The sequence below is a fragment of the Grammomys surdaster genome, unplaced genomic scaffold (genome assembly GCF_004785775.1).
Source record: "Grammomys surdaster isolate TR1022 unplaced genomic scaffold, NIH_TR_1.0 126131, whole genome shotgun sequence".
NCBI classification, from domain to species: domain Eukaryota; kingdom Metazoa; phylum Chordata; class Mammalia; order Rodentia; family Muridae; genus Grammomys; species Grammomys surdaster.
The window spans coordinates 4,339,316-4,363,819 of record NW_021620939.1 but is presented as its reverse complement, the minus strand read 5'-3'; the positions used below and the strand labels follow the sequence as shown (position 1 = coordinate 4,363,819).

The 24,504-nt window shown below is 45.2% G+C and overlaps 1 protein-coding gene across 2 annotated transcripts in view; it reads left to right on the top strand.

Annotated features, from left to right (window-relative positions):
- The first annotated feature begins 431 nt into the window (after window positions 1–431).
- LOC114611874 (collagen alpha-4(VI) chain) overlaps window positions 432–24,504 on the top strand; it is a 114,612-nt gene continuing 90,539 nt past the window's right edge. The window contains exons 1-5 of one of the 2 annotated variants that reach the window (XM_028756658.1): window positions 432–465; window positions 14,142–14,230; window positions 17,337–17,939; window positions 20,449–21,036; window positions 22,549–23,157. In XM_028756658.1, coding sequence (XP_028612491.1) covers window positions 14,155–14,230; window positions 17,337–17,939; window positions 20,449–21,036; window positions 22,549–23,157 — 1,876 coding nt within the window. In that variant the 5' untranslated portion in view covers window positions 432–465; window positions 14,142–14,154. Of the gene's footprint in view, window positions 466–14,141; window positions 14,231–17,336; window positions 17,940–20,448; window positions 21,037–22,548; window positions 23,158–24,504 lie in introns of those variants that run through there. The other variant, XM_028756656.1, reaches the window with a different exon arrangement.

The window sequence follows — 24,504 nt, the reverse complement described above, 5'->3', positions numbered from 1 at the left end:
TCAAGAAACTTAAAAAGTTTAGAGACTTCCTGGAAAGTAAAGACCATTAAATCAGGAATACTTGTGCTGAAATTTTTTTCCCTTCAGAATTTAATTAGAATAGAAAAAAAATTGGTTTCATTTATGTTATTTTCCCCATTATTATTTTTTTTGAGACTGTTCTCCCTGGTATTTTGCTTATTCATTTTCAAGGCCAGTGTTGTCCAGGGCCAATGACCATTTTTGGTGAATGGCAATAAAGCATGCAGGAGTGCAGGGCCTGCATCACAGCATAAACAGCCCCTCCCCGCCCCTCTCTGGAGAGCATTCAACACTGGGGAAGCTGGCGTGTCATTGCTCCTTCAGGCTTGTGTGTGCTAGGGGATTCCTAGGCTCACGCGGACTCTGAAGTGACGAGGACAAGGAGAGACTGAAGAAGCCAGCCTCCAGGGTTTGTCAGCTAAGAACCAGCTCCTTTTCTTCGAGGTAGGTTTATTGATGTACACTTTGTATCATTTAATCCTACCCCCTACAAAATACCTTTTATTATGAATTACACAAAACAAAACTCTAAATCAGTGGTTTGTGAGGCTCTACAGATGCCCTGTTTTTAAATATGACTGCAATAGCTTTATCTTCAAATTTTGTCACAATGTCACCATGTTTTACCTGATATCTTGAATGTAACTGCCCCATTGTAATATTGAACAGTGAAAGCAGTTGTATGGAAGTTTTAACTGGATGCTGTTCTGAATCTAGGGTTCATCAGACATTACAATCTGGATAAGTATTCATGTGGATATAACTGTTTTCATTTGTTTTTACAAATGTTCTCTCTTCTTCCTCTCTTCTTTTTGGCTTTCTTTGTATTGTTTGTTTATTTTGATTTTTTTTTTTTTTTGAGATAGAGTCTCACTGTAGCCCAGGATTGTCTCAGACTTGTTATGTAAAAGAAGCCAGCCTTGAATGTCATCAGATCCTTCTGCCTTAACATCCAAAGTCCTGGGCTTACAGGCCAGGTACCAGGCCACCTATGCTTGGCCTATAAAAGTATTGCTTTCATTTGTAGGCAAAGAGAAAGAGGCATGTGGGGATAGATGAGAGTGACTTCAGATAGCAAAAAGGCAGAGAGAGGGAGAGGCAGGGATAAAGGCACAGAAGGAGGAGACGAAGTAACACTTGTTGGAGAAAGAAAGTAACTCGAGCGCAAAATTGTGGTAAGAAGGAACCTGCAAGTCTTTGAACTTTTATTGAGCAAGAAGATATGAAGTAGTATGAAGCTCATCCAGAATTTGCCTCCTGTGCGGAAAGAGGGATCCAACTTAGTTATGGGTCTGATGTGCGTTCTGTGGATTGTTCAAGCTTTTGGAGACTTAAAAATTGCAGATTGGTGTTAGGTGATAAAACCAAGGGGAAAAGAAAGCACTGACAACGTAAGGACTTTAACTGCTGCAGTCAAGATATAAAACTCAGGAGAAAGACCACTGTCCTTCGCAGAGCATGCTGGGGGAAATGGTGGCAGCCCTGAGTTAGATACCGGAGTGATTTTCTTATGTTTAGCTTAACAGGATTTATGTGTGTATGTGTGCGTGAGTTATGAGACAGTTTCTTTTTTTAAATTTATTTTTATTTTGTGTGTATAAGTGTTTTGTCTGCACTTATATCTGTGTATCATTTGCATGCCTGGTGCTTGCAGAGGACAGAAGAGGCCATCGGATCCCCTGGTACTGAAGTTTTAAACAGTGTGCACTGCCATGCGGGTGCTGGGTACTGAACCTAGGTCCTCTGGAAGAGCAGCTAATTTTCTTAACTGCAGAGCCATCTCTCCAGCACTCCCTTAAAATCTGCATGTTAGAAAACGGTTTATTTTTATTTTATGTGTATGAATGTTTGCTTGCATGTATGTCTGTGCATTATGTTTCTGTGCCTGGTGCCCAAGGAGGTCAGACGATGGTTGTGAGTCACCATGCAGGTACAGGGAACTGAACACAGGTCCCCTGGAAGAGCAGCCAATGCTTTTAATCACTGAGCTATCTCTCCAGCCCCATGTGACAGTTTCTTACATGGATAGAATAGGTTTTGATTGCTCTCTCCCCTACCCTCTCTTAAGGAGTTATATATTCTGCTACCATGCATAATTTGAACAAGTAAGTTAAACAATTTTAATTTTTTATAAAAATTTCAAGGCACGGTAAAATTTAACTTACAGAGACTATTGATAATTTAGATTCCATAGTTTATTACTATTTTAATTTTCTTGTCCTGCTGGAGATAACATTGTACCAAGTGAGCTACATTCATACTGGCCCCTTTAAAGCTTTTATTGTGAGGCAGAAGTAAACTTACTTTTATCTCAGTAAGTTGCTCAGGTTGGCCTTGAACTTGTGACCCTCCTGCTTCAGCAGTCCTAAATAGCTTGGGTTACAGGCCTGTGCCACAAGGTCAGGCTCATCTTCTTCTTATTTTAGCAAATTTAAAATGAAATGGTAGAGATTTTCATTCTAATCACTTAGTTCTAAACATGTTAGCATTTTCTAGAGTTGAAGAAAATGATTTTTTTTTTGATAAAGTACTCTAAGAAAATTTAAAGTTGATAAGAATTTGATTTTCTGTATAGTTTTAAAGATGATTTTGGGAAATCCTTCTACCTGTTTCTTAATATTCTCATTCTTGTATCTTTTGTGTCATATGTGTGTGTGTGGAGGTTAGAGGACAACTTAAAGGAGTTGAGTGGAGGAGCCTTTCCCTCTACCCTGTGGGTTCTGAGGACTGGTTGGGTTACCAGGGTAGGTGACTAGTGCCGCCATGCTGGGCCATTCAGATTACATTCACTGAGTAAACACAGAGATGATGGAGACTGTCAGGATTGACCTAGTGCACTGATAGTGTCAATCCTGAGAGTTCTCTACCATATTCACAGGAGAACAAGGTATTGCTCTATTCTCTCTCTCTCTCTCTCTCTCTCTCTCTCTCTCTCTCTCTCTCTCTTTCTCTCTTTCCCTTTCTGTCTTTCTCTCTCTCTCCCTTTCTGTCTTTCTCTCTCTCTCCCTTTCTGTCTTTCTCTCTCTCTCCCTTCCTCTTTCCCTTCCTTCCTTCCTTCCTTCCTTCCTTCCTTCCTTCCTTCCTTCCTTCCTTCCTTCCCTCCCTCCCTCCCTCCCTTCCTCCCTTCCTTCCTTTCTTTTCTTCTTTCTTTTTGTATTTATTTTCAGATGCTAAGAAATCAGGGGTTATGAAATGCAGAATGGCCATTTTTTGTTTGTTTGTTTTGGCCTCTGACCCCTGAAACCCAGTGCCCTTGCAAAGTCTGCTTTCATGGAGAACTATTAAGTAGTTTCCAAACTCAGAAATGGGCTTCCAGGAAAGAACTTTTGAGATGTTTATTTTGTCATTGGCCGAGAGGAGTGGAATCCTGTCTTGCAATGCAGCAGCAGCAATGCAGGAGCAGTAATGCAGCATGTTGTTGCTAGGAGGAAATGACTACTGTCTGTGGCTGCTTTGTGCCTTGACTATTCTGCCTTGCCCTAATATTCCTAGTTCATCTTGTGCCTTCTGTGTGAGGAACAGCTAATAACCTTACTGGTCTAATGGTTCCTCATCCTGACCACATCCCTGAGGCTCCTCGGTCATAGGTTGCAATGGTAGACTGACTCCTCTTCAGTGAAATAGAGTCTCTCTGTGTGTCCTGAAACTTGATATGTAGATCAGGCTGGCCTTGAACTCACATTGATTCATCTGCCTCTGTCACCATGAATGCTGTGACACACACACACAAACCCACACCCACCACCCACCCACCCACACAAACACACATTTTTGAGACAGAAGACATTTTTCTTGTATGTGTAGTCCTGGCTATCCTGGAATTTACTCTGTAGACTGGGCTGGTCTCAAAAATCACAGAGATCCACCTGCTTCTGCGTCCTGAGTACTGGGATTAAAGGCATGTACCACTACCAATGGTGTGATAACAGTCTTAATGCAAATGACGTAGTTAAAATTGTAGCTAAAGTATCAAAGAGGATCCAATGGTCTTCATATTTTCTGTTTATCAAAATGATGGGCAGAGCGCACCAACTTCCCCAAAATATTTTTAAACTGTTGATGTAGAATATTCTGTTTTAACAAGAGGGAGTCTTTCCTGGTAAGCCAATGCATTTATGCAGCCACATTTGGAAGTCCAGAGGGTTCTACCCTTGCTCTAGAGAGAGATAGGGGCTTGAAAACAGTTAAGGACCACAGTGAGCATCGTATAGTAAATTAGACAGCAATGCAGGTATGACAAAGACCACAGTGAGCATTATATAGTACATTAGACAATGATGTGGGTGTGACAAAGGACCACAGTTGTAGGGCTAGGTGGGGTCCAGCGTTTGCTCTGCCACAGGGCTGCTCGGGCCACTTGGGGAGTGGGATGCGGAGTTTTGACTGCACTTACCCCAAGCTGGCGCTGGGAGGGTGTCAGGCTATGGGAAGCCATGGGAACACTGCTCCAGGGGTGGGGAAGCACTGTCTGAGGTCCCTGGGACAGTCGGAGCTGGCTTGGGGGTCCCCAGGACTGCAGGAAGGCTGGAGCCATCTGGTTCTCAGGCTCTTGGGCACCCAGGCACCACTGGGAGCCGCAGAAAAGCTAAGGAGGAAGTGGGGGTTGCAGGCTGGATCTAGCCTGGGGCCAAAGAGGAAAGGGAGCGCGCTCTGTCTGAGTCCCACAGGAGAGAGAGTCCTTGGCTTGGTCAGGAGAGAGAGTCCTTGGTTTGGTGGAGGCCATGGCTGGGAGGGCAGAGAGGCCTTCTGTGGGAGATTAGATGCGGCTTTTTAGGTAAAGGCCTTCTCCATGGCTCCCCACGGTGGATACCAATGAAAAGAGGCAGCCCATGGTTTTGAGGCATTTATTGTCATGGTAGAAAAGTGGATGAGTAAAAACTGTACCCAACCTTCTCAGGGCGGGCCTGAGGTTAAATATCTTTTGCAGGAAGAGCGTCTGGGAAGGAAAGCTTAATTGGCTAAGCCCTTCAGGCCTTTGGGTACCTCATTAAAATGGTGATCTGGCTTGAGGCTACTGACCACCGGTCACATCCTCTACCTACGGAGGAGCTTGGAGTATTGCCCTTACGTGACTGATGACCACAAATCTATGGAGGGCTGTGGCCTCGTGTCAGGAGCCTGGTGTCCCGGAGCATGGCAAACCCCTTTCTGTCCTTGAAGACCACCGGGGTTTCTAGCCTGTGCTTGACCAGGAGCCAGGCTGCCTTTCACGGTCCTACACAAAGAGAGCATCATATAGTACATTAGACAGTGATGGGGGAGGGTGACAAAGGACCACAGAGAGCATCATATAGTACATTAGATGGTGATGGGGGGGGTAACAAAGGGAAAGCATGGCAGGGAGGAGGGCAGGGTAGCAATTATACAGAGTGATTTGAAGGTGACATTTGAGCACAGACGTGCATGAGGTGAGGGGCTTGGCCATGGAGCCGTGCTGAAAATCATTCTAAGCAGAGGAAACAGGAAGTGCAGAGCCAGTAGCTCCTTCAGGGAGTGTCTGACTGGTTTGAAGAACAGCAGATGAAAGAGATGAGTATAAATAGTGAAAGTGAGCGATGGGATGAAGGCTTAGTAGGTGGAGCACTTGCTGCGCAAGCGTGAAGACCTGAGTTCAGTCACCAGAACCCCAGTAAAGACTGGACATGCAGTGCATGCTTGCAGCCCCAGTGCTGGGCAGGCAGAGACAGGAGGTTCCCAGGGCCTCGCTGGCTCAGTTTATTTTAATCGGCAAGCCCTAAGTTCTAGTGAGAGACTCTGGCCCCCATGTGCACACACATGCACTTGCCCACACCACAGAGACCCCTCCCCAGATTCAGGAGTGAACCATTGTGAATATTGAGTGTTATAAACAACGGAGAACACTTGACTAATTTCAGTGATTCATTGAAATAATCGTACAAGGTTCAGAGTCAAAGTGCAGCAGGGAGCCAGTGCGCTGGGTTCTGGAACACGCTAGGAAGGAGCGTGCCAGGTGTGTGTGTGTTCACCAGTGTGTGTAAAGGAGTCCTGAAGGTTCTAAGGAGAGGAAAGGGAACACACAGTGCTTTATGAATCTGTGGAGCTCGAACCCAAACTTGGCAAATGTGTTATCTTGTAATTGTCACCTCCCTGGGGTTTGTATCCCCCCCCAGTAAATCTTATGATAGAAAAGAAAATACCTTACTCTTTTCAGCAGCAGATAGGTTTGTGCTATTGCATGTTTTTCCAATTCTGTTTTTAGAAAGTTATTTAAGATATCAAAAATGATATCAAAAGTAGTTTAATGTCACCGAGTTCCTTTAAGCTGAGATTCTTGAGACAAAAATGAAAGTCATTGCAAAAGGCACAGACAGCTAGAGCTAAGGAGATTTCTCTCGGGTGACTGTGACGCTTCCTGCATGTTGTCACACCCGACTCCTGCATCATTTTGATATAGGCTCTCTTCCTACATCTACTGCCATAGAAAGTCTGTTAGAATCTGAAATCTCCCATCCATTGAAACATTGCTTTTTTCCTGGATTTACCGAGTGGAAGATGTGGTCAGTCCTTTGATAGAAAGAAAATGATTCTCTCTGAGTAAAAAATACTGGCATTTTGTTCCACCAATGGGAAAGGACTCAGTTTGGGGGATTTTATTTTGTAGATTGTCACTTGAAGGTCATGGACATCTTTAATATCACAGATTTTTACAAATCTGTCCGCTTCCACGGATCCAGTGTCCTCACACTGATCCTGCCATGTGGTGGCAAACACACTCTAATTTGATGGCTGACAAACCCGAGGCGTAGAGCATTCCAGAGATGTGCAGGGATACAGGAAACGGGAATGTGGCAAGATTGACACATGAATGGAAAGCTTTAGCTAGCTCAGTGCAGTTCTTACTGCACTTGCCTTTCTTTCATTTCTGGAGGAAACTTGGGTCCTAGGATTTTAACTGCTCCCCTGCTTGTGTGAAGTATCACCATCATCATCATCATCACCATCACCATCATCATCATACTATGGTGGTCTGGCACTGGGAAGATATGACTGATCTTTTACACCCAGATTCTTTCCCCTTTCCCATTCTTCTTTTCCACCCCTTTATGGTTTCAGGTAGTCCAGGCTGGCCTCAAATTTGTTATGTAACCCAGGCTGGCCTTGAACTCCTTGCCTTTTCTCTCCAAGTGCTGGGGTAAGGTATGGACTGTCACATCCGTTTTGCATCTTACGTCTGAGTAGTGAAGAGCAGGGCCCACACCAGGTGGCTGGGAAGGAGACAGCCACTTGTTCCCAGAGAGTGCGGAACCATAATAGGTGGGTTGGCTTGGGGATGATACATTGCCATGGTGACAGAGGTGTAGTAACTAATGGTCCCCAGGCCAGGGCACATTCCAGAAGTAGCTTCAACTTTAAGGTGACACAGACAATAGCAGGTTGGGTCACAGGTGGATGGCAGAATACAATGTAGGCTCCTTCCCTGGAGTGGTGTAGCTATGTGACTCCTAGGCAGCTTCCCAAGCTGCTGAAGGCCCTTGTGGACTGCAGTATTCTCCAGTGACAAAGACCGCAGGTGCCTGAGCAGTGCTTAGGGCCACTGTGGGCTTCCTTACTTTTTCTTGTAGGGAGAGGTATGTCCTTGTTTAAGTTGGTTTTGACCTGGAAACAGGGTATAGAATGGAGGTGCTCCCTCCCGTTTCTAAGTGACTGTCTTGAACTTCTGTGTTCCAGAACTTCTGCTGTGCCCTTGGCTGTTCCCCAGCATGACACCTTAGTCACTCGGATCAAAATAGAAGTGTTTGCTTATCGTTCTGATCATTTTTATGTGTGGAGGTGAGCCTGAGACACGTCTAGTTGGCCATCATGCTGATGGCATGTCCAGTAAATGGCCACGCTGATGTCTGAATCAGACATCACAAGGATTTAGACAAATCAGCATGTGGAGAAGACCTAGACCAGTCACAAGTGGTCCTGCAGTTCCCATTACAAAAGTTTAAACGCTTCGTTAGTTGTGCAGTAGCCTTTGGATTACCATGGGAGGTTGGTACGTGGTGGGAATCAGTGTGTCCTTCTTGCTCCAGAGAGCTGTGCTGGTCTCTCCTCCCCGCTTGCTGGTGGACCGCTCTACATCTTGTTGATTTTTGGAGTCTAAGGAGCCATTAATTGTCATTGAAATGTTTGACACAGCTTCCCTCAAATGTTTTACAACAAAGTTGTATTTATGTCTAAGCCAAGCTTTGAGAATGGGCACAGGAAGTGAATGTTAGTGTTTATGCGATCATGGTAGGGTGAACTCTAGGTTCGTTCTTACTGCCAAACATACCATTTGGGTTCTGATGTGATGTGTGCACATGAACCTCCTCCCAGCTCCCAGTCGTTTGCTTTCTGGGGCTCACAGTCCAGGTGTATGACACTGCAAATCCATGTGGTAAGAAAGTTCCAGATCCAGTGCTCGTGCTAAACCTGTGAACGTGAGGAGAGAGGGAGAATACACCATCATCAGAGGATAAAAAACAGTAGAAAGAAAATGGAAAAAGATGTTAAACTAATTGTGGACATTTGGATTGTATAGTTGTCCAAGCATTTTGAAGCTGAATTCTGACTACTATAATCAATCTCTCTCTCTCTCTCTCTCTCTCTCTCTCTCTCTCTCTCTCTCTCTCTTCTCTCTCTCTCTCTCTCTCTCTCATGCAGACACAAGCACATACACACATGTGCACACACTGCATACATGCAAACACACTCACACACTATGACTGTTTATTTAGAATTTTCAGTCTTTCAGCATATCAATATCTTCGAGGAACACAGGCCATTAGTTTTCAGACTGCCTTTAAATTGTGGTTTATGCAGTTATCTCCCCACGATGAGATTCTCGGGGAGAGTGAAATATAAGGAGCGGTGAGGTTTCTCATGCCCAGTTCCTGGAGGAACATAACGTTGCCTTATCCTGCTTCATTGAAGTTAACTGTTACCATTTGATTGTCTGCCTGCCAGGTTTCTCCATTAAAAAGGTTATTTCTTTTGTTCTTTGTAACTTTTTAAAAAGAGATACTTTGAGATTGTATTATTGTCTTGGTTAGTTTTCTATTGCTGTGATCAAGGCAGCTTATAAAAGAAAGGGTTTAATTGGGCTTATGGTTTTAGAGGGTTGAAGTCCATGATGGCAGAGCAAAGGCACAGGGGCAGGAACAGGTGGGAGCTCAGTGTGCACATCCACAAACAGGCAGAGAGAGCACACTGGGAATGGCTGGTGTTTCTTGAAACCTCAAAACCTGCACCCAGTGACACTCTTCCTCTACCAGTCTTCCCCGTACAGCCACCAACTGGGACTGACTATTCAAATGCCCAAGATTTGTGGGGACATCTCATTTAAACCACCACAGTTATCATCTTGTGTTTCAACAAAACTTTATCCAATGGTTTTATCCAATGTGTCCTATGGAATCATTTGTTCTAGTGGTGGTTGCAAAATAATTTAAAAGATATTTTAACTGTGTGTGTGTGTGTGTGTGTATGTCTGTGTGTGTACATGGGACTGTGTACAGGTTACTGTGGAGGCTAAAGGCATAGGATCTCCTAGAGCTGGAGTTACAGGTGACCATAAGCCACCCGGTGCGGGTGCTGGGAACTGAACTCAGGTCCTCTGCAAGAGCAGCAAGTGCTCCTAACCACTGAGCCCAACAAAGTAATTTGTTGATTGACTGATTTTTTTGTTTGTTTTTTCCCCTTTTCTTTTTTTTTAAAGATTTATTTATTTATTATATATGAATACACTGTAGCTGTCTTCAGACACACCAGAAGAGGGCATCAGATCTCATAACAGATGGTTGTGAGCCACCATGTGGTTGCTGGGATTTGAACTCGGGACCTCTGGAAGTACAGTCAGTGCTCTTAACCACTGAGCCATCTCTCCAGCCCTGACTGACTGATTCTTAAAAGTAGATTGTTGGGTTGGGGATGAAGCTCAGTGGATAGGGGGACTGATTGCTTGCTTATACATCAATAAAGAAGTATCTCGTTTGGTGTAATTTATTTGTTTGGTTTAATTCATTCAGCTGGGTTAATTTTCACTTTCTCAAGATTGATGGGTGTCAGCAGGATGTGGTGGTGCATACATTTAATCCCAGCACTTGGGAGGCAGAGGCAGGTGGATCTCTGAGTTGGAGGCCAAACCGGACTATGGAGCAAGTTCCAGAACATCCAGGGCTACCCATAGAGTCTCTGGCTCAAAATACATACTACACACAGATGACACAGACACAGATACAGATACAGATACAGACACAGACACAGATACAGACACAGACACAGACACACACAGACACACACACACACACACACACACAGACACACACACACAAATACAACCTACTAAGTATGCTTAGTGTTGCTTGTGTATTTCATTTCAGGGGGATCACTTTGTATTGGATAGCCAATCGGGGGATCACTTTGATTTGGATAGCCAATCAAGGGGATCACTTTGATTTGGATAGCCAATCAGGGGGATCACTTTGATTTGGATAGCCAATCAGGGGGATCACTTTGTATTCAATACACAATCAGAGGCTCATTCCTGCTAGAAACTAACTTTTTTAGTAGTCACTAGTTCCCTGCAGTTCTTTGTTCAGGTCTTGTTTAGGTAGCCATATTATTGAAGTATAATGAGTGCTTCCCTGTTATTTCTAGGAGACACAGTCTCACAGCAGGCTTCTTATTTCTCTGGATTTTTTTATTGGTTGTTTTATTTATTTACATTTCAAATGTTGTCTCCCTCCCTGGTTTTACCTCTGCAAACCTCCATCCTGTGTCCTCTCCCCCTGCTTCTATGAGGGTGTTCCCCACCACTCCCACTTCACCGTCCTAGCATCCCTCTACACTGGGCATTGAGCCTCCACAGGATCAAGGGCTTCCCCTCCCATTGATGCCAGATAAGGCAATCCTCTGCTACATATGTAGCTGGAGCCATGAGTCCCTTCATGTGTACTCTTTGGTTGGTGTTTTAGTCCCTGGGAGTTCTAGGGGGTCCAGTTAGATGATATTGCTGTTCTTCCTTTGGGGTTGCAATACCCTTCACCTCCTTCAGTCCTTCCCCTAACTCTTCCATTGGGGTCCCTGTGCTCAGTCTGATGGTTGGCTGCAAACATCAGGCACTGACATCAGCAATAGTGTCTGCAGATGGGATGGATCCCTAAGTGGGGCGGTCTCTGGATGGCCTTTCCTTCAGTCTCTGCTCTATTCTTTGTTCCTGCATTTCCTGTGAGCCTTGGTGTGTCAGAACTCTTGGGGGTCAAGTTGTCTCTGGGCGAGATTGGGGGTGGGTAGGGCTATAGGACAGAGTCCGCACCCGGGCACAGATGTAAACCAGCATTTCTCTGGATCTTATACTCGTTCTGTTCCCTCATCTGTGATGCTCCCTGAGCCTTCGGAGCAGGAGTTGTAGTGTAGATGCAGTGTAGCTGGCATCTCACGATCAGCTGGCCTTGTGTTATATGGTTTTCTGTAATAGCTTCTGTGATGGTCTACATTTGCTCTAAATAGAAGCTTCTCTGATGTGGGCTGAAAGCTATTTATCTGTGGCTATAAGGATAAGTTTCAGAGTGCAGTTAATAATTATGCTGGTCTAGAAAAGTGACATCTAAGTCTAAGATCCATGACCTCACTGGTTCTGGCTGGTTTCCTTCCTGTCAAGTGGGCCTTAAGTCTAATTAGACAGTTGGTTACTGCTAATATATGATGAGTGCCACTATTATATCTTTAGGGATATCCAGCCATGTCATTGTTGTGGTTTGCTGGTATTACAGAAGCTAGACCACAGGCTTTCAGGTCAGATTGAGTCCTGTGTTCAGAGTGTGTGGTGTCTTTAGTAATAAGTGCATGTCTGTGCACTATGTATATGTGGTACTATGGGGGCCAGAACAGGCTGGCAGATCCCTGGGGACTGGAGTCACACATGATTGGGAACTGCTATGTGGATTCTGGGAATTGAAGCTGGGTCCTCTGGAAGAGTAGCTATCTCTCTAATGTCGAGCCATCTCTCCAGCTCCCAAGGGACTCAGCGTTGGCCAGGTCACCAGAGTGCAGTGAGTTCGTGTGAGTCAACTGTTTAACACGCTTTGAGAGACGTCTGTCTCTGCTGCAATACCTTAGTTGTTATTAGACTCAATGGCCTTTGCTTTCCCAGACTAATTGCACGTCATTTACTGGTTTTATATCCTGCTTCCATGATGGATACTGTGTGCTTAAATGCAAACTATCAGACTTAGACAGCTTCCTAGAACAGTACATAAAATGTAAATAAAGTCATTAATGTATAGATGAGACACATGCACAGCTGTCAAATGTTTAAAAATGTTGACTTGCTAACTAGATTTTATTTACAATTATCTAAAAATGCCTCTTTTGGTAATAAGAGGGACATAATAGGATATGAAAATGCAGATGTCTTCTTGGAAGGTTTTATTTTACATATAACTTTATTAGAATTAAAAATACTGAAGTACAGCCTTTTATTTTCTTTCTTCTCTTCCTCCCTCTCTTCTTTTCTTCCCTCCCCCCTCCCTTCCCGCCCATCCGTTGACAGGATCTCACTCCATAGCCCAGGGTTTCCTGGAATTCACTCAGTATCACTTTTCTGTCTTAACAACTCCTGGGTGGCTAATTATCTCTTTATTTTGAGACAAGGGTTTGCTGTTAGCCCAGGATGGCCTAGATCTCTGTTCCTTTCCTCCGGCTTCCTGGGTGTTAGGAATGAAATGTCATATGTTATTACAGATGTGAAGGTGATATATGAATTTATTCTGGCTCATCTTTCCTTGCCATTTTCATGGATAAATGTTTTATTACAAGAATAGACTCACTCAATCTTGATTACAACACTATGAGGTAGGTGTTATTGGGGAAACTAAGGCACAGAGAAGAAATACAATTTTCCCAAGATGCACTATTTAGTGGATTTGTGATTGAAACTCAGACAACCTATCTTCCAGAGTTCTATGGTTGCGAGATTGACGGCTAAGAGCCTAAAGGTGAGCACCTTCTCTGCTTGAGCCTCACATCCCATGGGGTCACTGCATTGTTCTTACAGTCAAAAAAGAACAGGCTTGAGACTTGATAACTTTTATGGATGCTGTTGGACATGGGTCCAAGCTCAGGGGGAAGAAGTTATTTTGTGTTCCTTCCAGGGAATATAAAATATGTTCTGACTGAGCTGATTTTTTCAGGCAGATGTCCTCTAAGATATTAGATGATTTCTGGATGCTGCAAATGTTTATCAGGTCATCTAACTCTTGTATAAAAATACAAGCAAAATCACCCAGAAATGTTTATGTTCCACCAAATGAATTCAGTGTGCGAAGTGGGAGTTCTGCCCTCGACTCCCATAGGCTTCCCCCATCCACAAACCACATCTGCACAACGATCAACAGCAAGTCTGAGGTGTACACGCCAGTGTTTACAGAATTCTTCCTGATCAGGCTAATGGGGGCATTTTTTCTTACACAATTGAAGCAATGTGGTGAGGTTTATCATCATCATCATCATCATCATAATTTTATGTGTGTGTGTGTATGTGTGTGCGTTGAGTGTGGGTGTACATAGACATGTATATAGGACAGAAGTTGATGTGAGGATGTCTTCCTCAATCATATCTCCACATTATTTTACTTGCTTATTTGGTGAGTATGTGTTTGTTTGTCATGTGCACTCACATGCTACGGTACATTTATGGCAGTCAGAGAACAACGTGCAAGTGTTGATTTTCTCCCTTTGTAATGTGGGTTTGAAGGCTTAAATGCAGGATGTCAGGCTTGGGAGCAAGTAGCTTACCCACTGAACTCTCTTGCTGGCCCTTTAACTTTCTTTTCTTTTCTTTTCTTTTCTTTTCTTTTTTTTTTTTTAGACATGGTCTCTCAATGCCCTGCCACTTGCCATTTTGGCTAGACTGGCGGGGCCATGAGCCCCCAGCACCGTTCTTTTCCTCCCCTCCTCTGTGGTAAGCTTGGGCTTAGAGGCTACATGCTCATACCCAAGTACTTGACATCCTGACTTCCAAATTTTTTTTCAGTAGTACTGAGGTCACAACTTCCATACAATGTGATACATGCATTTTAAATGAAGACATACTTTTTAATTACAAGGTCTTTCTTTTCTTTTCTCTGTAGGATCACATCTAGCATGGACACTTGGAAGACATTTTGGTTGATTATCTCCCTTGCAGCTGGTTTGGGCTTCGTCAAGTCACAAAGGATTGGTAATACATGAAAAAATTTAAAAGTCCAAATGCTTGCTTGCCAGGGAGCTGGTAGTAGTGACAATCTGAATAAGAAATACTATGAGAGCATCATCATCATCATAAAAAGGAATATACTCCTTGAAGGAGAATTTCCTTGGAATCTGGAAGTACTAAGTTAGGGACGGGTACTTGATTTGTTTTAGAAAAATACTTAACCCCAAATGGTAAGACAAACAGCTGTATAGAAAGCACTATGCTTCAAAATGTATCACCAGGCTCTAAAAAGCCTGTGGGGCTTTGGAAGAGTCGCATGCTCTGCTTTGTCGCCATGACAGAGCTGTTCTGAGGTGATTGTCATCATGAGTGAGTACTTTTGTCCAATGCTAGTGACATTTCTGTAATTTCTTGTAGTCTTTATGTGCATATGGGTATGCTCACATGGTGTACATATAGGTGTGTTCATGTGTGCTTTGGGTGCTTGTACACACGTATGTGCATGTGGACACTAGAGGTGTGTCTCCTTCAATCACATTCCTCCTTATTTTTTAAGTCAGGGTCGATCACTGAAGCCAGAGCTTGATTTGGGTAGGCCGACTGGCCAGCGAGCTCCAGGGATATACTTGTAAACCTCCCTCGGGCTGGGCTTACAGGTGTGTACTGCTGCATCCTGTTTCTACACAGATGCTGAGGATATGAAATCAAGACCTCGTGGTTGCAAAAACTTTACTGACTTGAGTTGTGCCGCCAGCCCATTTGACAGCCATTTTAATAGGGGCTGTGTGGAGTTTTTAAGATGAACGCCTTGTCAAGGGAGCATTGACTGAGGGGTCTGAAGCCCCACCGAGACACCACTGAGGTTGGAATACTCAAATGCTCTTGCACAGGGTGTCATTTGGTGGAAAACTCCCAAGCTCTCTCCATTTTCCCCTTGGCTCTGTCTCCCCTTCTGTGACAGAGCTGTGACAGCCTTGTCATGTTTCAGATATCTTCAAATGGAAAGACCTAGTGGAGACAGGATGAGGAAAGTGTAAGGGACTTGCACTTTCATGGTAGAACCAGTACTTACTGGGACAAATTAGGCTCCATCCAGAGGTGGTTTCTTCAGCATGGAAGGACCAGGGAAAGCTTCATGGCTGTGTTTGCTCCTGTGTGAGGTGTGTATTAGCCAGTGATCTTTAAAAAACAAAAACAAACAAATGAAAATGGGTAGAATGAATGTGTATTTATTAAAACAAGACACAGGAGAGTGGCTTACAGGCTGTGGTACCAACAGTCCAGTAATGCTGTCTCCTGATGGCAAGTCCATGAATATGGTTTTTTTTTTAGTTCATGAGACTGGATATCTCAGCAGTCCCAATCTGGTGCTGGAGTCCTGGAGGTTCCTAAAGAGTTATTAGTTAGGAGGAAATGATGCAGCAGCAGGATAGATGAACTTTCTAGTGAGAGTGAGAGCAAGCAGGCAAAATAGCAAAAGCTTTCTTCTTCCACATCCTTCTCTATGGGCTGACACCAAAAGGATTTGATGTCCTTGGATTTTACCAAGTTCCCAAGTTTTACATTTAGGGTAGGTCTTCCCACCTCAAATTATCCAATCAAGAAAATCCCTCATGGGCATGCCCAGCTTCTTGGTTTTAGTTGATTCCAGATGTAGTCAGGTTGACCACCAAGATTAGCTAACACAAGGGCAGAAACCTATCAGACACTTCTGCACTTGTTGCTGGATCCTCTCTTCCCAGTAGAAGAGCCCAAGAACAACCATTCTGAAGGCCTGAGGTATTATCTGTCTTCCCTCTCTACAGTCAGATGCCACTTGGCTTTATGTCCAAAGTCAGGCAAACTTCTACAAGGTATGTCCCAGGACTCCAGAAGAGACGCAGGGATTTGATGTCCTTGGATTTTACCAAGTTCCCCACAGCCATTCTCTGTTTCTGCTTGTCTTGGGTCTTTGCTTTCTACAGAATGGACTTATAATTAAACTTTTATGGGTCTGATGTTGGAAGGGCTGGGCTCTGTGTAGCTCTTTGAAGGAATGCCAGTGGGATGCTGTGCCGGTCAGTTTTATGTCAACTTGACACAGGTTACAGTCATTTTAGAAGAGGGAATCTCAGTTGAGAAATGCCGCTACCAGATCAGCCTGTGGACAAGCTCGTGGTATATTTTCTTGATTGATAGCTGATGTGGGTGGGCCCATCCCACAGTGGGTGGTGCCACCCCTGGGTGAATGAGATGTCTTATTTTAGATACAGTGGCTACAAGCTGCCTGTGCCCATCCGAGTCTATTCAGTCTATTGTGACTACTTGGATTATGTGCATATAGAAAAGCAGTGAAAGGCAGAGTCCCATTTCTCCTTCACACTAACCGTGGTCCTAGAGCTCACGGATCACAGGTGGCTAGTGGCTACACTAGTGTATTGGTTACAATAGTTTCTAGTTCTAAAGTTTTAATTTCTTCATTTGTTTTCACGATAGTTCAAGAGTTCCGTCCTTGGGCCAACAAGATGGCTCAGTGGCTACAGGCCTTTACCATCCAACGGTGCTAGTCTGGTGAACCCCCGTGCAGGTGGAAGGGGAGGAGTGACATTATGAAGTTGTCCTCTGACCTCCACAAGAACGTTGTGGCACAGGCATACATAACATGCTGCTGCTACTAACAATAGCAGAGCTCCTTTGTAAATGCTATCTTCTCTCTCCCTCTTCCTGTCTTTTATCACAGACATAGACCTGAGCAGTTAACTGCAGCCATTGTGGCAGCTAGAGGGATATGTGGGTCAAGCCCTCTAGGTGGGTCAGACCTCCACATAAAGGAGGTCTGCCTGTTTTCTAACAGCGCCCACTACTGGCAGAAAGCTGGGTTTTCTTATTAAGTGCACAGGTATGGAGAATTTGGTGTGGGACCTAATTAAAGGGTCACTTGTCTGAGGAAAGGAGGGGAAGCTTGTGGGTGAGCAGGGATAGACGGTAAGCATGGGGGGTAAAAGGAAAGAGTAGTGTGTCTGGGCTGCCCACCATCAGACAGCTGCGCCAGCACACCGATGGGGAGGAGGGCACTGCGCTGGATGAAACCGGTTCTCAGCGGGTAGTTATCAACGTGTACTTTTTAACTCAAGGTATCTCTCTTTTGAAGTCTGCAGGGAGGCGTCTGTGGGAGACATTGTGTTTCTGGTCCACAGTAGCATCAACCCCCAGTATGCCCACAGTGTGCGGAACTTCTTGTATATATTGGCAAACAGTTTCCAAGTCGGCAGTGAGAACATCCGTGTGAGTCTGGCCCTGTACGGTGATACACCTACTTCCGAGTTCCTGCTTTCGGCTTATCCCCGCAAAGGCGATGTGTTGAAACACATCCGTGGACTTCAGTTTAAGCCCGGAGGCAACAGGATGGGCCAGGCTCTGCAGTTCATCCTAGAGCACCACTTCCAGGAAGGAGCCTGGAGCCGGGCAAGCCAAGGGGTGCCTCGGGTTGTGGTGGTGATGAGCAGTGGTCTAGCCGAGGACCACATTCACGAACCCGCCGAGGCTCTCAGGAGAGCCGGAATCTTGCTGTACGCTATTGGGGTCAAAGATGCATCCCAGGCTGAACTTAGGAAGATTGCGAGTAGTCCCAAGGATAACTTCACCTTTTTTGTTCCCAACTTTTCTGGCTTGCCTGGCCTCGCCCAGAAGCTGCGGCCAGAGCTCTGCAGTACTCTAGCGAAGGCAGCTCAATATACTGAGCAGGAGTCTCCAGGTAACCTCTTCTTCTTTCTCATTTGGACATCAAAGAACTCCAAAGTTTGTCTTTCTCATACCCCTTTACTACTCTCTTATTTATACGTGTGAATATTTAACTCAGAGATTACAAATTCATGTAACCAGATGTATCTGTTTCCCCAACCGCTGACCGCATCTCTCACGTCCTGAGGGCCTGTGGCAGTGCCAAACATGGAAGGAATGTAAGCCCATTTTGAAAGAAGGAGTATTTGTTCCTAGAATAATGTTATTATTCATGGGTTTCCCTGCCTATCTTGCGTGGCCAACGAGCAGGAGGTGAGTGGACTAGGAGATCCCTAGGGCCTTTGCTTGCTTCATTGTCAGTATGCTGGTTAAGAGGACACATTTTAGAGAGAAGAAAGACCTCAGCTTAGATCTTGTCTTTCTTTCACTTCCAGTGTCATCTTGGACAAGCCATTTAACCTACCTAAATCTGAAGTTTCTCCCTAGGATGATAGCACCTATATCAGAGAGTTGAAAACATTAAACAGAATTGTATAGTTACAAAGCTTGGCACAGGAGCTGGAGAGATGGCTCAGAGGTTAAGAGCACTAACTGCTCTTCCAGAGGTCCTGAGTTCAAGTTCCAGCAACCACATGGTGGCTCACAACCATCTGTAATGGGATCTGATGCCCTCTTCTGGTGTGTGTCTGAAGACAACAACAGTATACTCATATACATAGAATAAACAAAGCTTGGCACAATGGCTACACAACCAGGGTTACCATGTACACTTCTGCTACTGTTTTGCCAGTTGGCATCTGTGAGAGGACATGACTGTTTTCAACTTCCTTCTGCCTTGATAGGACCCAAGGACAATGAAAATTGTTCATAAGTTAGCCTTATTGGAAAACACACAACTTTGTTTTTCAAAATTCTCTTAATGCATTCCTTTTAGACTTGTGGACACCTGCACAGGATTTCCTAAGGCATAAAACTTCAAGTAGAGAAAGAGATGACTGTGCCTGGTTGCACCAAACTCCACAAGAGGACAGGCCTCCATTATCTCTTTATTTTCATATTTCCCTTTAAGAGCATATGACGTGGAAGATGGACTAAAACTCGACAGTGTGTGGCATTGAACAGAGTTCATATACTTTAAAAATAGCACTTCAAGGTTTACAAAGATGCCTTATGTATGTAGTCATAACTACCACTTCCTTGTTGCTCTACAGCAGTGGCTGTCAACCTTCCTGATGCTGCTGGGACCCTTTAACACACTTCCTCATGTTGTGGTGATCCCAGCCGTAAAGTTAGTTTCATTGCTACACCATAACTGTACTGTTATGTTTTGCTACTGTTATAAATCGTAGTATAAATACCCATGCTTCCTGGTGGTCTTAATAGACCCCTGTGAAAGGGTCATTTGACCCCCTGGAGGGGTCGTGACCCCCAGGTTGAGAACCATGGCTCTATTTTGAGTCTTGCTTACATTTCTCATTAGGCTGGTCTATGGTTTCCAATTTGTAAATAAGCAGGATGGTTAGCATCGATACTTTTGCATTTCTCAGATAAGGAACCTGAGGTTAATGGCACCACAAGGGTGCGGTAGGGCTAAGGAGTTGTTTTCCAGGACTCTTAGACCCATTGTCTGGAGCAGGTATGTTAGGGTGTTTCCAGAAGCAGAGCCCATGGCAAGACCTGGAATGACATAATTTAATGAGGTTTCCCTCTAGAGGGACAATCAGTAAGGCTATGCTGGACAGAGATGCAGAGGAAAGGAAGGAAGGAAGGGCGTGGACTCTGCCAGTGTTTTCCTGACCCTTCGAGGGAACCTGACAGCACATGTTTTGTGGAAACTTAAGAACAGATGTTATGTCTCGGGGTTGTCTTGACCCTGAATCTAGGCCCAGCAAGAATCTGGCTTTTGTAAAATTGAGAAAAAGGCAGTAGCTGGAGGGAAGTCCTCCAAAGATCAGTGCTTGGAAATGGTCAAAAGGAATCAGCAGGACCTGGACAGAGTTTCGATGTCTGATATAGTAGATGGTCATTAAAACACCCATGAGCACATAGGAACTGGTGTAAAGATTGCAGTGGTGGGAGAAGAAAAGGCTCAAAGAATGATGGATCACTGGGCCGCTAAGTGCTAGACCAGCAGTGAGACCTACTAAAGAGAGTGGGACATGTTCTAACTCTTGGACCTGTCAGTGCCAGCATGTGCCTAGAGAGGAGGTTTTCATCACAAGAGGGGAGACAGATGGCTTATCTCGACTAGATATAAGACCATCCTTCTTTCAGTATGCTGTTAAAATGGCAAAAGGTTTACCTTCTTGACCTGAGCCTGGGGATTGTCCAGTGGGTTTTAAGACTGGAGGCAGCAGCAGCAGGTGGGTGAGCCTGAAGCCTTGGAAGATGAGGGTGGGGGAGAGGCACACTCCAGCACACCTGTGTTCTCCCTTCTTTCTGTTCAGCTTGGCTCTTTACTGACTCTAGGTATTTAGAACAAAGCCTATGAGACTCCCTTCCGTTCGCCTCCTTTCTTACAGTGTGCACAGAAGCATTCCTGGCTGATATTGTGTTTTTAGTGGATAGCTCAACTAGCATTGGACTCCAGAACTTCCAGAAAGTAAAGAATTTCCTTCACTCCGTTGTCTCGGGGCTTGAAGTCAGACGTGATCAGGTGCAAGTGGGGCTGGTCCAGTACAATGACAACATCTACCCGGCCTTTCAGCTGAAGCAGTCCTCCCTGAAGAATGTGATCCTGGAACAGATCCAGAATCTGCCCTATAGCATGGGAGGCACAAATACCGGAAGTGCCCTAGAGTTCATCAGGGCCAACTACTTGACTGATTCGAGTGGCAGCCGCGCCAAGGATGGGGTTCCTCAGATAGTTATCCTGGTGACAGATGGGGAATCCAATGATGAGGTCCAGGATGTGGCTGACCAGCTGAAAAGAGACGGGGTCTTTGTGTATGTGGTAGGGATCAATATTCAAGATGTCCAGGAGTTGCAAAAAATAGCCAGTGAGCCGTTTGAGGATTTTCTCTTTACCACGGAAAACTTCAGCATCTTGCCGGAGCTCTCAGGAAGCCTCCTCCAGGCTCTGTGTTCCACGGTGGGGAGGCGAATGAAAAGTAAGCCCTGTTCAACCTACCACTAAATCTACCACTGAACTGCAGTGTAGCAATATGCTTCCAAAGGGGAAGGACGGTCTATCATCACGGGAGCATCTGGGGATGTTTCCTAGAGGAGAGGAAGTCCGAGCTGGCCTTGAAGGATGAGTAGAGAGCTCGCAGGTAGAAAAGAAGGGAGAGAACATGTTGTCTTGTTTAGAGGAAACAGTGTGGGCTTTGGGGAGCAGGGGTTGTACTTTTAAAATCTTGCATCTGCCACGCCTCAGTTACTGTGGGAGTCAAAGGAAACTCTAATTCTCCAAACTCCAAAAGGCACTCCATATACCCAGAATGAGCTCAACCCAGACTATAAGAAGATTGCTACCAGTTAGATAAAAGCCAGCATTCTCCAGGAATTCGTGAAACTGGTTCCCATCTGCCAAAATGAGTCATTGCCCTTAGCTCTGGCAGAAGGGACAGATGGTTGGCTACTGTGGTGCCTATTCATGTATCAAAGCTCACGCTGGCCTCCAGACTCCCTCAGACCACAAGTACCTGCTACACATTTCAAAGTCCATGCATCCTAGCCCTTCCCACCCTCCCCTTCCCTACAGTCTCTCTGGCTCGTGAGCTTCCATCCCCCAGCTACTCATCCTTCTTATAACCAGCTGTTCTCACCACTCTCTGTGCTGGCTACTCTCGCCATGTCCTCTCTGTTCTCTATCTCCTATCTCCACGGTCTCACTATCTCACTATTCCCTCCCACTCTCTGTTTCCATAGCCCTGGCCATGGCAGGTCTGCTGGACATGTCCAGTCTGCTTCTTTTCCCCCCTGCTCTGGATTCTTCCAGATGCCTCTGGATATCTTCTCTTTCTTATATACAATAAAAATCCTTCCCCTCAGCCACACGGCAAAGCAGGCCATTTTGGTAGTTAGATGAGCATTGAGATAGCTCCACTTCTCTTCAGTGTCTTCACTGGCATGACGGCGGCAATACACTTGGAGAAGAACGATACGTAAGGATCAGATGAGACAAAGTGTGTAAAGAGCTGTGGCTCACTGAAGCCACGCAGTAGGGGTTCGTTTCTTGTCTTCTCCATTGGAGGGAAGATTTAAACAAAATAAAAAGCTGACAGTCAAGAAGCAGGCTAGAAGAGGAGGAAGAGAGAGGTAGAGAAGAAGTGGTAGAGGAAGAGGGAGGGAGGGAGAGAGGGAGGGAGGAGGAGAGGGGGGGAGAAAGAGAGCAAGAGAGAGGGAGAGAGAGAATGAGAGAGAGAGAGAAAGAGAGAGAGAATGAGAGAGAGAGAGAGAGAGAGAGAGAGAGAGAGAGAGAGAGAGAGAGAGAGAATGCCTGTGACAGAGTTATATGAAGAGAAAGGGCAAGTCCTGGGTGTACACTATTGTGTAAATACACTGCCCATCTCTCTCATTGTCCACAGCAAACCATGCTTGTACTCCGTTTCTTCACAAGAACTTAATTTGATTCATCTTTTCCTCTGTCTTCTCCTCCCACCTCCTTCCTTCATGTCTAGAGTCTACTGAGACCTATGCGGATGTGGTCTTTCTTATTGACACCTCCCAGGGGACATCACAGTCCAGTTTCCAGTGGATGCAGAATTTCATCTCTAGAATTATTGGCATCCTGGAGGTTGGCAAGGACAAATACCGGATTGGGCTGGCTCGATATAGTGATCAAGGTCACACTGAGTTTTTGTTCAATACCCACAAGACCGGGAATGAGATGGTCACACACATCCATGAGCACTTGGTGCTCCAAGGTGGCTCCAGGAGGACAGGTCAAGGTCTTCGGTTTCTTCATCGGACTTTCTTCCAGGAGACAGCAGGAAGCCGGTTCTTACAGGGTGTCCCTCAGTATGTGGTAGTCATTACCTCAGGGAAATCTGAGGATGAAGTCCAAGAGGTTGCACAGACCCTGAGGAAGAGAGGCGTGGGCATCGTGTCTGTGGGCTTGCAGGACTTTGACAGGACAGAAATGGAGGGGATAGGGCCTGTAGTGCTTGTGTTTGACCTGCAGGGAGAAGATGCAGTCAGACAGCTGACGCAGGATGTGACTATGTTGATCCGGGGGAGTCCACAGCCTTCACAGGTCATGATCGAGGCTGCAAAGGAAGCGGTAGAAGGTAAGTAAGCCTTAATCCTTGGCTATGCAAGTTACCAGGAAAAGCCAGGGGTCTGGGGGTGTAGTTCAATCGATAGGATGCTTGCCTAGCTTGTATGAAGGCTTGGATTTGGTGCCCAGCACCACATATAAATTGGTGCAACCATGTATGTCTGTGACCTCAGCACTCTAGGTGTAGAGAGGCAGGAGGATCTGAAGTTCAAAGTCAGCTTCATTAGTTACATACTGTGTTTGATGCCAGCCTCGCTCCTTGTGGCCATGTTACTTTATTTTTTCTAAAGGTAGAGGAAGAAGAGGAGGAGGAGGAGGAGGAAGAAGAGGAAGAAGAAATAGTTGGGAAAGAGCAGATGGGGCAGAGGAGGCGTTCTGCATCCCTCAATAGGAAGGCTTGTCTCTGTAGGTAGGGAAGAGAAAGAAGACATGGGAATGTCTTAATTAGACATCTTGAGGTACCTGCAGTTACCACTAATATGCTGCTCAAGCTGTTTGTGTCAGTGGTTGGAAATGATGATCTATCCTTATAGGCCTGGGTTAGCCGTAAAGTCCAGTGGTGCCATCTGTTGACCTTACCTGGGCTTATTAGCAGGTCTGAGGCTTAGCTGGGGTTGACTTTGCTTCTGACATTATTCAGCTACTCTGAGAAAATTCTCCCTGTGGCAATTGCGGAGACACAGAGAAAAATCCAACTTTTCATATCTCTCCAGCGTCTACTGATATACTATTAGTGAGAGCAAGTCATGTGACATCAGGAGAGGAAGCATCAGTAGAGGAAGAAAGTATGTTGTTTCCGTGGGCATGAGGAGCAGGGAGTGACTCTTTCTGAATAATAACACAAGCTAACATGTACCTTTTCTAAACGGACCATCAACCTTTCATTTTAGTTTATGTGCATGGATGTTTTGCCTGAATATGTGTCTGTGTACCACATGTGCTCCTGGAGCCTGTGGAGGCCAAAAGAGGAAGTTGGACTGGGGTTCTGAGGCTGAGGTTGAGGGCCACCAGTGGGTTCTGGGAATCAAACTTAGATCCTTTGGAAGAGTAGCAAGTTCTTTCAACTGATAAGCCATCCTTCCACCCCCTTGTTTATTATTTTTATTTATATGTGTATGTACCTGTGTGAATTTGTGTGTACCACATCCATGAAGGGGTCCCCAGAAGCCAAAAGAGAGAAAGCATCAGATGACCCCTGGATCTGGAGACAGGTGGTTGTGAGCTGTCATGCTGATGCCTGGAACTGAGCCTAGACCCTCTGCAAAAGCAGAACGTGCACTTAAGCACTAAGCCATGTCTCTAGCCCCCAATCTCTCCTCTCTCTCTCTCTCTCTCTCTCTCTCTCTCTCTCTCTCTC